This window comes from Protobothrops mucrosquamatus, unplaced genomic scaffold, assembly GCF_001527695.2.
Source record: "Protobothrops mucrosquamatus isolate PMUCROS unplaced genomic scaffold, P.Mucros_1.0 scaffold2794, whole genome shotgun sequence".
NCBI lineage: Eukaryota > Metazoa > Chordata > Lepidosauria > Squamata > Viperidae > Protobothrops > Protobothrops mucrosquamatus.
Genome location: NW_015388831.1, coordinates 173,086 through 184,459, shown reverse-complemented (window position 1 = coordinate 184,459; position 11,374 = coordinate 173,086). Strand labels below are relative to the sequence as shown.

The following is an 11,374-nucleotide window of genomic DNA, read 5'->3' as shown; positions in this document are numbered from 1 at the left end:
TTTTTGCTTTTCTTTTCCAACTAATGCTCAATATACTATCGTTACCAAACATGATTTCATTAGAGCCTGTCCCTTTGTGTCCACGTATTCTATGTACTTTATGTTTGCTTTTGTAATTTGCTTCAGGGTCCCCAATGCATTTTTTTTTTGTTTCAGTCACATTTCTACCTGAATTCACTGGTAAAAGTGCAACGTAGGTATAATAGCAAGTAATCCAAGGATAAAAAGTACAGTAGTTCAATACAGGTAAGTCCTTGACTTACAACCATAATTGAGTCTGATATTTCCGTTGCTAAGCAAGAAAGTTGAGTGGGTTTTGCCCCATTTTACAACCTTTCTTGCCATAGTTGTTAAGCGAATCACTGCAGTTGTTAGTCACATGTTTGTTAAGTGAATTTGGCTTTCCCATTTGACTGCTCGTCAAGTTGCAAAAAGTGATCATATGACCCTGGGAGACTGCCATTGGCATAAATACATGCCAGTTGCCATGCGACCAAATTCCAATCATGTGACCACAGGGATGCTGCAATAGTTGTGTAAAAAGCAGTCAAAACTCACTTTTTTCAGTGCCATTCGGACACTAAACAAATGATTGTTAATTCCAGGTCTACCTGTATATCAAGGATCTGTTCGCTTTAGTACTAAAATTGCTAGGAATACTATTAATTTCTTTGCCATATTGCCCTCTCTGTTTTAACTCAAGATCATAAGGGAAATTCTAGGAAATACACTTAGTTTACTTCAGTCACTCTCCTAGCCTTTACGTATGTCATCTCCCCACCCAGGAGAACCATATGGAAGATCAACTTTGACTTAAAATTTCCCCCTCCCAGCTTGCAAGATTTTTACACAGATCAGCCAGAGATCATTCAGTTGATTCAGAAATCCTGACCCACCTCTACTTTAGACCTCATTGCAATGGTGTTCTTGGATAGTACATTACTAGGAAACACCAATAGACATTGACACACTATTTGGGATGGAATGGGGCAACTTGCCACGGTCAACTCGCTGCGGCCAACTCACCACAGCCAACTTGCCACGGCCAATTCACTGCAGGACAATTTGCCATAGCCAACTGGCCATGGGACAATTTGCTGCGGGACAATTTAACAATTCTATTTAGTTATTTAAAATAAATAATATATTTTTTTAGTTTTTGCAATTCTGTCATTTCATTCTGTCCCTCCTTTTGCATCCTTTCTTTAATGATTCTAGTCCACTATTTCTTTGATATTAGTGTAACTCTTGTCCCGCAGCAAGTTGTCTTACAGTGAGTTGTCTGTTGCAAATTGTCCCACAATAAATAGGCTGCAGCAAGTTGGCCATAGTGAGTTGGCTGTGGCAAACTTAAGGTGATCTTCAAGCTGTCGCCCTCCATTCAGCTCTCATCATTTCCAGAAAGCAAAAAATTCTGCTGGCAAATACTGAAGTCCAAGACATATGCAGGAATAAGATTGAATATTCAATGGAACTGAGGGTGATAAAGAGTTCTGGTACAGCAATCTGAAGTATACTAAATTGCAGAAGGCTGAATTAGGAGCTGAAAATATGTTTTACCCAGAACCCTCTTCCAGTGCTTTTTAATGATTGCCAGTTGCAAATTTCTCATACTTTTATTTAAACACTGATTATGGGCAGCAAGTCAAGTGTCAATTTTTAGCAACCAAATAGACAGATATTCTCCAGCAGGATCTCTTCACAACTTGGTTCTTTAGCATCTCTAACAGTGAATCCATTGCTATTGTAATTGAGCGCATCCACCTTGCTTCTGGGTTGTCTGCTACTTTTCCTTCCTTCCACCTTTCCCAGCATTATAGCTTTCTCCAGAGAGCTGGGTTTTTATTTAATGTGTCCAAAGTATGATAATCCAAATGGGTCGCTGAATGTTCAGTTATACAAGACACATAAATGACCCCACAAAACTTTGAACTATCATGTCAGCAGTGGACAATCCTGACTAGGATTCACACTTCACATTGGTGTGTGTCGGGATTCTGTATAAATGGGGCATAGCATCTTCCCCTCAGTGTGACTGCAGGGTCCCACATCAAATTGTAGATCACATCAAGACTGGCTGTAAGCCAAGGGCATATCATCAGTCCAGTATCCGATTTTTTTAAAATAAGCAGCGCTGCACTTCAGTGGTTAGATGGCCTAGCCCTAGACATTGGTATTTGAACATAGATCTTTTTAACATTTGTATTTTATTGGGTTCTACTAATCTAGCTGAAATGTTAATTTATATTGCTAGTCCATATATATATGAGGGCAATTTGGAAATAAACCTCCGTTTGGTTATCAATGACAGACACTCGCAAATACAGAACTTTTATCATACACATTAGAAAAGTACATTACATGACTTTTTGACATAATCAACATTCATAACGTCATAACGTCTTTCAAGGTTTGAAAGACGTTATGACGTTTGAAATTTCTTAGTAGTAGTCGCTTGGCGCCAAATCTGGGCTATGGATGGGGTGGTCAAAAACATCCCAATGGAACTGCTTCAAAAGTTCTTGGGTATGTCTAGCAGTGTGCAGGTGAGCATTATCATGAACCAACATCACACTGGAAGTCAGCATGCCCTGGTACCTGTTATGGATGGTTCATCTGAATTTTCATAATGTTTCACAGTAGAATTCTGAATTGATGGTCGAACTACGCTCCATGAACATCACTATCAGTACTCCTTTGGCATCTTCACATTTGGCAGGATTTTCTATGGCACCACTTCCGGTGTGGTGTTAGTTCATGATAATGCTCACCCGCACACTGCTATACGCACCCAAGAACTTTTAAAGCAGTTCCGTTGGGATGTTTTTGATCACCCCCCCCCCAGCCCAGATTTGGTGCCAACTACTAAGGAATTTCAAAACTTGTAAGACATTAAGACAAGTGCTTTAATTTGAATGGCTATTATGTCGAAAAGTAATGTTGTAGTTTTCTAATGTGTATGATAACAGTTCTGTATCTGCGAGAGTCTGTCATTGATAACCAAACAGAGGTTTATTTCCAAATTGCCCTCATATGCCATACCCTAAATAAATATATAAATGGTATGATAATTTGGGCCTCATCATTTGTGCTTTGAATATTTAAACCCAATACTTGAAGCTATTTGTTTTCTGAATGAAAAACAATACAAACAACTCATGTTTTCAACATAATTTAATAAGAAGCTTCTGGTTTAAAAGGTAACCACAGCAAAGACATAAAAGAACTGGTGGCAGTTGTTATGAAACTTGTTCTTACTCAAACCAGTTCCCAGCAGTTACACTTGTAGACTTAACTGAGTTGGAAATGTTATTGCTCAATTTGATGTATGGAATATAGAGTTGTTTTCTTTATGGGACCTTCTAATTTTAGCAGCAAGGAAGAAACACAAGGAGCACTGTGGGATGGGGGTATGAATAGGGGATTCCAATTGAGGTTTTTGTCATTTAAAAATGGATCCAGCCAAGTACTTTTGGTCTATGTTTGGCATCATTTGGAAGAGTAATGGAATAGACCAGGAAAAAAGAGAGATGGGTGTATCTTTAGCTTATTCGATCAAGGTTATGTGGATGGATGGCTACGTGTTGCAAAAATGTACCTTAGGCCTCAAACTGTCTAGCTTGGATTGCTCAAGCTGGTAATAACATCACTTTCTGACTATTTCAACTACTAAGAATGACAAATGGTAAACATTGATTAAGTCTTCCTCAATCAGGTACCCTCGAAATGGGTTGGTCCCATAATTCTCATACATCATTGAATTGAAACCAGCAGTTTTTGGAATTACAATTGGAGGACACCAGGTCGGTGTAGGGGTAATTCATTGTTCTAGCCTAGTCAGATGCAAAATGCTGCTAAAGCTTTCAATAATTTCTTTTGCTTAAGAGACAACATTCCTAAATGTTGGTGACTCATTATTTTAACAATTGTTCATTATTACAGTACTGGTGGCACTTTTGCATGCCTGTTGTTTCTGCTCTCTAGTCCCATGCCCCCCACAAGAACTTTGAAGCTGACTCATAATCACATTCATATCATTAACCTTAAAACGCAGAGAATGGTATTCCTGCTGAACATCTGGGGGCAAGGAAAGGAAGTTGGGACATGAAATTAATCAAGAGTTCTCCCTAATACTGGAACACCAATGAAAAGAACAGTTTTTGATGCAATGTGGAGATATTGCAGCTGAACCAACTAAACATCAACTTGGTTCTTAGATACCTGAGGTCATGAGACTGGACAGGTCCAGAGATGGTTCTGGATTATCACAAATACCTTGTGTGGAATGGCATAAATTAATTGGCATGATATCGAGTAAGCACATGGAAACCTCTATCTTAGGTTTTTAATAGTTTCATTGGGTGCCAACACAAAAAGCACTGAAGTTATAAAAGTGCTGGTGGTTGGTAGGTGGTAAACCCTCCCTTTTCAGCACCAATTTTGAGCTCTATATATAAAAAATAGGTCAATGATAATGGAAGGTAAAGGATGGGCAATCTTTATATTAACAGAAATGCCTTGCTTGTATCTTCCATTGGAAGAAAATGTCCATAGATTCAGGCATACTGAATGTCACTCAACAGCCATATATTTGCTTGCTTGTATTTATTTTCTATCTTTGAGACAAGTTCTTATAGGTCTCTCCAGCATCTAATTTTATTATTTTCTGTATTCTCCTTCAAGTGGAGAACTTCATTTTTTTGAAGTATTATATATCATTCCATTAAATTATTTTTTGAGGCAAAAGCAAATAGGCCAAGTACTGGAGAGTACAGTACTTGAGGCTGGGCAAACAATACGTAGAGATAAACATCTATTGTTAAAATTACTTGCATATTTCATTAGCTGACCTTGGCTGATCACAAAAATCAGTACAGATTTTATATTTAGGTGGAAGCCAAGAAAGTCCAAGACTATAGAAGACATTAGCAAGTAATGTCAAGAAATCTAGATGGATGAGTCTATGAAGTAACTAGAAGTTGAGCTCAATTTGAGAGGTTGTTGGATGACTCAATTTTGAGTCAGTCTCCTGGTGACTGCCTTGGTAAGTTCCTGTAGTTTTCTTGGCAAGATTTCAGAAGTGCTTTGCCATTGCCTCCTTACAAGGGCTGAGACTGTGTGACTGGCCTAAGAGTGACCCAGCTGGCTTCGTACTAAGGCAGGACTAGAACTCATGGTCTCCTGGTTTCTAGCCCAAGAGCCGCTACATCAAACCATCTCTTTTATAGATTCGGTTATGACATTTTCTGGTTGTAATAATTGGCTATAAATTAATCATTTGATCTGTACAAGTTGGATTAATGTTAGGCTTGCAAAACCCTAACTAAATAATATAATAAAAGAATCCTAATTAAACCTTTTGTGAGCATAGCCAAAAATGGAACAAGTGTAACTTTGATGCTCTCAGAATACATGCAGAGTGGGTTTGAATGTCCCTCTCAAAGATAACGTGTCAATGTTGGGAGTCTGATCTTATGACTGTATATTAGCCCCTTTTTAAAGGGGGAAGAAACAAGATCCTCTGACACAGACCTTCAGACTTAGATGATCACGAACTCCTCCCACCATGTTTTTATTATAGAAAAGCCACCACACAGTATGAAGTTTAAAGGTGCCCAGCAACATTCTCTTCAGAAAGTTTGGAAGCACCAATTACATTGAATACTAAGGACACAGCATGCTTAACCCGAAAGGGTCATCTGGCTGTACATATAGCCAGCACTGCTATCACCATCATCTCTCTAGGCCAGGTAGTGAGATAGACTCGAACGTGGATGACAAACATGAGCATATTTCTGATGGGATGTGTGATTAAGAAAGATATCAATTATTTCTCCCATCCAACTGCATATGCCTATCCAGAAAGCCTGTTTCAGAGGAATCAGTGACTTCTCGTGACTTTCAAGAGCCGTATAGACTAACTGAGCTTGTAACTCACAACTTCATGTATGCACAATGATAGCAATACGTTCGGAGCTCCTGGCTTGCAGTAATTTTGGGTAGCCTCTCGGATAGAGGACTTTGCATGGTTGTGTGTGTAGGGCCAATTGCTCTCACAGACCAATGCATTGTGACCACTATCACATCGACTGGCATATACGATCAAAATTCTGAAGTTATGGAATGGTTGAAGGGGGAAAAAATGGAAAAGAAGAGTTTGATGTTAATTTCCCACTTCTCAAAAACCTGGCCTCTGCAGAATACTCAGCTATACCTTGGACTGGCCAGTTAAACTCTCTGAATATCTATAGGAGTGAATAAGGAAAACCTAACAGAAATAAAAAAATAAAATGAGGTAGGTTAAAAATAGCAAAACAGATCCAATTATGTTATAGCCAGAGACCAGGGGGAGAATCCAGGCTTGGAGACAGTGAAATAAGTAATCTAAAAATACAAATAATTTGAACAAAGCATATAAAGACAGAGATAAATTCAAACTAAAAACATACATACTTCTGCACAATAGTTGGTCATTATACAGATGGGTACACAGGGGGAAGGCAGAAAGATGAAATCTAAATGTCAAATAATTGATCAATGAAACCCTCCTTTCATCTGCTCTCCTTCTCCTGCACTTCTTTGTACCAAGAGATGAATATTTTATTAAGATTTTCCATATTGAGAATAGGACACCATTAGATAAAAAATACTGATCTGTATTTGGGACTTCCATCTTGGAAATATCTGAATGATGTCGTCTCTTTGTAATTTTAGTGGAAGAAATAAAACATACCAGTATCTACAAGGATCATGCCCCCTTATCCCCCGAAGTAAAGTACAACTGTACAGAATAGGTATGATTTGGATTCAAACATATCCGAGTTAAGGTGCCTTATGTATCAAGCTGCTAGGAGCATTCTTTAGCCAATCTTTGGAATCTTACATTTCAATTAGCTTCCCATTTAGAGATATTTTCGTGTTACAGCTTGGAGAAAGGCAACCAGTGGGAATGACTAACAAGAATGGCACTGCTGTTGGTTTTTTTTTTTTTAAATCAATGAGCACCATTATGCAAAGATCTATAAAGAAGAGCATTGATCAGCCAGATGTATTCGGCTTGTGATCTTGCTGGCTGAGAATCTGGGGAGGTGACATCCCAACCCATCTGGAGATGGCCAGGCTGGGGAAGGAGTAGTATGAACTGAAAGACTGACAAAAAGTTAACTCTATCATGATCATATTATATTCTCCAAAGCTAGGAGTCTAGCCATTTAGATTTCCCAAAGGAATGGGACAAAATCTCGTGTATACTCTTATCCGAAATGTCTTGACCTGTTTTCAAAAAATAAAAATAATAAAACAAAAACAACCACAACAAAATAATCCCCACACAAATGTCCATAAAAGCAAAAAAAGAGTTTACAAAACGTAGCCACTCTATGGTTAGGGCCTCTCACACAAAGATTAAAAATGGTACATTTATTGTGCTCTCTTGCATCAGTTTTAAGTGATAACTTTATAACAGCAGTTCTCAGCCTAACCCCCACAGATGTGTTTGATTACAACTCCCATCATTCCAAACCAAAATACCCATTTGGCTCGCTAGCCATGATCATGGGAGCTCTAGTCCACCACACCTAAAAGACACCAGGTCAGGGGAATCTGCCTTACATCATACTATATATTCGGTGCTAATAGGCAGACATTATTAAAACAGATATTCTGTTTTAACTTTAAGACCTGTCTCTATTCATACAAACTGAGGATCAAGGAAAAAAAATAATTATTTTTAAAAACCCTAGAGCCGATTTTATCACAGCTTAGTTTGAACACTTCAAAGAGATTTATTCCGCTAAACCTCTCCAGTGTTGGTCCTTTCCTGCTCAAACAGAGTTGCATTCTTAGAATCTTGAAGAAACCTGCATTCTGAAACCACAATGGAAAAAGTGTGTCGTGTTCTCAGAATGTGGCTGCATGAGCAGTCTGTGATCACCGAAGAAAGCCAACAGGATCCACAATATCTTCTTCTTCTTCACTTGCCTTGACAGTATAACTCTGCAAATTCCAATGTCCTTCAAAATTTAACACATCTTGGCATCAAAATAAACACCAAGTGCTCCTTCATTACCAGTTCATCATGCAATTTCTGTTCAGGGTCATGAAAAATACTTGGCTACTTCCCCCTGATCTTACCGATGCAAAAAATACCTGTTTGGAAAGAAAGCATTCTGATTAAATATAAATGGGAAAAAACGTCTCTTCCTCCCTCCAGCACATACACTTGATCAGAAGGACTCAGAGACTTAATTGAAAATGTCTGTTTAGTTTCTCCGCTTGGTCATTCGTTTAAACAACTATGTCTGCTATTTTTATCTTTAAAAAAAAAACTCAGAATAGGTTTTTAAAACCATTCTTCATGTTTTTGGACCACACTCCCAGAATTCCCACACAATACGTGATAGAGGCCACCAAGCTGATTGTATCAGTGCTAATTACCAGATGACTGCAAAGAATATAAATCCTTCTATTCCCTACTGTTTATTCAGAACTGAAGAAGCTTCTTAGATGAGAAGTGAAATGTTTTCAAGGAAAAAAACCAAGAACGTCCAGTTGTCTTTTGGAAAAGCACCTTTGGAACAAGCACAACCTGGATGATTGAGAATCTCCGTAGACATCAGGGCAATCAGTGCTTTTTCCATTCAAATTGCTGGCCAATTCTGCAGTGGCATAAGCTCCTTCCTGTTCCTTGCCCAGCCATAAATTAGTTATCTGATTACAGGCATACATTCCAGATCACTGTTTGCTTTCTCCTAATGGAAATTTATAGTTGTTATATTAATTACTTTATTGAATAGTGATGTTTGTAAATTGGGTTTGGGGTAGAAGAAGGTGACTGCAAGGATTTTCACCTTCTTTAGAAGGGTTGGGTCTATTTTTCAAAAAGAAACTTTTTTTTCTCTTGTTAGTACGTTTTGAAGAGAGAATCTGATAAAATAATGGAAGTCCTTTGGATTCTTTCAATGACTGGAATCATACAAGCTTACTTTGGGTGTAAGACCTATCAGTAGGATTAAAGACATTTATGTTGTGAACTAAACTCTGGAGGTTTTACTTTTCAAATTTGGAAATTATTCGTACAGTCCAAATTGTGTGAAAAGGGTGATCTTTTTCTCTTATGGAACGAGGACACGTTTTCAGAATGTTTTGTGATACATGGAAGAGATATTTCTTTGGGTGAAGTGATACTCAAATGTTTCATACATTTCTTTTTATTAAAAAGAAAAAAAGCTTTGCTGCTTTTTAAAGCAAAATAAGCTTTTCAGATGTGTCTGGTTAGCAACCATGCAAAACAGATTGCAGAATTTTAGACTTTGCATTGACTCACAACTGGAAGCAGGGGAGGATGATGGATGTATTTTTACAGCATACCTTCCAAATAACAAACCAGAAAGACCAGCCCATTTTTAAGAATGTTTAAGGGATGTAAGATCTTCAGCCCATAGAATTGCCCATGGTTCTTTGCAGAGAATTCTAAATGTGAAATCTACCTATCTGGAGATTGTGGAGTTCAGAACAAACAAGTGTGCAGTTTTGGGAGAAGGACGTGGACCCTCCAGCTCCTCCAGATGTTAGTATAGAACAGATGTTTCTAAACTAAAATTCCCATAATCAGGTAGAACTAATGAGTTAGAACCCTTGGGGGCTGGAGGCTATCCACTCAGATTCGAGAACAATTACTCTAAGTAGTCAAGAGTCCTGAAAATAGACTTACCTTATCATTTCTTTCACATAGAAACTTTAACCGCTGAGCACGCTTGTGCATAAATACTCCATCCAAATGTCCCGTTTCCACTGATCGTATCTCAATAGCTTTCTCACCCCAGCCCATTATTTGATTGGAATGAATATAGGCTTGTCATGAAACAAACAAACAAAATATACAACCTATAAACATTTGATAATATATTCTTATTAAAAACAATTGGAAAAAAGCAAGTTTTACCATGTATCTTTCCTAGCAGGTATTATTATTTACGGTGGAAATGTCATAAGATAGAAGTTCAAAACACCAATCGGTATCTTGATTCCATCATTAAAATACAGGAAAATAACCAATTCTTGCTTTGTTGTTGTTCAGTTGCTAAGTTGTGTCCAACTCTTTGTGACCACATGGACCATAGTATCCCAGGCTCCTGTCCTCCATTCTCACCCTGAGTCTTCCCAAACTCATGCCTGCTGCATTGAAGAAACTATCTAACCATCTCATCCTCTGCCATCCCCTTCTTCTTTTGCCTTCAGCCTTCCCTAACATCAGGGTCTTTTCCAAAGAGTCCTTTCTTCTCATTTGGTGGCCAAAGTATTTGAGCTTCAGAATCTGTCCTTCCAAAGGACAGTCAGGATTGATTTCCTTTAGGATTGACTGATTTGATCGCCTTGCACTCCAAAGAACTCTGAACAGTCTTCTCCAGCACAATTTGATAGCATAATTCTTGCTCACCTCACTCTAAATGTATCAATCTATGTCACTGCTATCTTTATCTCTAAAGAGAAGAAGAAGAGGAACTGACATACCCACTGAAGTGGGCATTTCTCCCCACTGGAGTACAACATCTTTTGTTATGCGTCCATAGGTATTAACGTATACCCCTTCGTCCTCATAGCACACAAGCATTTCCATCCCATCCGTCTTGGGTAAGATGACAATGGCATGAGGTGTAATATTGCCCTGAATCTGTGTACAGAACAGAACAGCCCCCCAAACCAGCATTAAGTCACATTTTCAGGATAAGAAGGGTCAACCTGCTTTGGTATAGGTCACTTTACTTTGGAAAATAAGTAGACTAAAATAAAGCAATAATCAGCCCAGTGATATTATACAGTATGTGCTTCTAGAATTACTGACTGCACACTGGCTATGTCTTCTGACAAGCTTGCCAGAGTTATATCTATAGTCTACCCATAAGACAGAAGGTTTATGAAAACTTGGCTGACACACTATAAGTGCTCTGAGATTAATGGGAAGCTTCTTACAGCTCAGGCTCAAATTAAGCTCTGTTTAATATCTGAGACAAATACTTGGATATATTCATGTTTAAATTCATTAATATGAGCAGGGATATTCTGGCTTAAGTGGTTCTGCTTAATTGCATTTTGTATTTGATATGCTACTCTACTAGTCTGCAAAAACATGTTTATAGTAACTTGTGAGGAAAAAATATTCTTTAAATAATAAAACAAAATTAAATCCAGTTAAAAGTGAAAACAGCACTGAACAGCAGCATTCAATGTTAGAAATATGTAACTATAAATGGAAATAGTATAAAGAGTGCAGGATCCAATCTGGGTCTGTCACCGGGACTAGAGGTTTAGTCTTCCGAGCTTTTGGACTCGTGCTGGAGCCCATCTTCAGGGAACTTCTCTCTAGCAGAATGTG

At 38.2% G+C, this 11,374-nt stretch overlaps 1 protein-coding gene across 2 annotated transcripts in view; it reads right to left on the bottom strand.

The window, feature by feature from the left end:
• Positions 1 to 7,927: 7,927 nt before the first annotated feature.
• TNIK (TRAF2 and NCK interacting kinase) overlaps positions 7,928 to 11,374 on the bottom strand; it is a 132,748-nt gene continuing 129,301 nt past the window's right edge. For both annotated transcript variants that reach the window (XM_015825764.1, XM_015825765.1), the window contains 3 exons: positions 10,513 to 10,672; positions 9,713 to 9,852; positions 7,928 to 8,148 (listed from right to left, as the gene is read on the bottom strand). In XM_015825764.1, the coding sequence (XP_015681250.1) occupies positions 8,065 to 8,148; positions 9,713 to 9,852; positions 10,513 to 10,672 (384 nt within the window). In that variant the 3' untranslated portion in view covers positions 7,928 to 8,064. The remainder of the gene's footprint in view (positions 8,149 to 9,712; positions 9,853 to 10,512; positions 10,673 to 11,374) is intronic.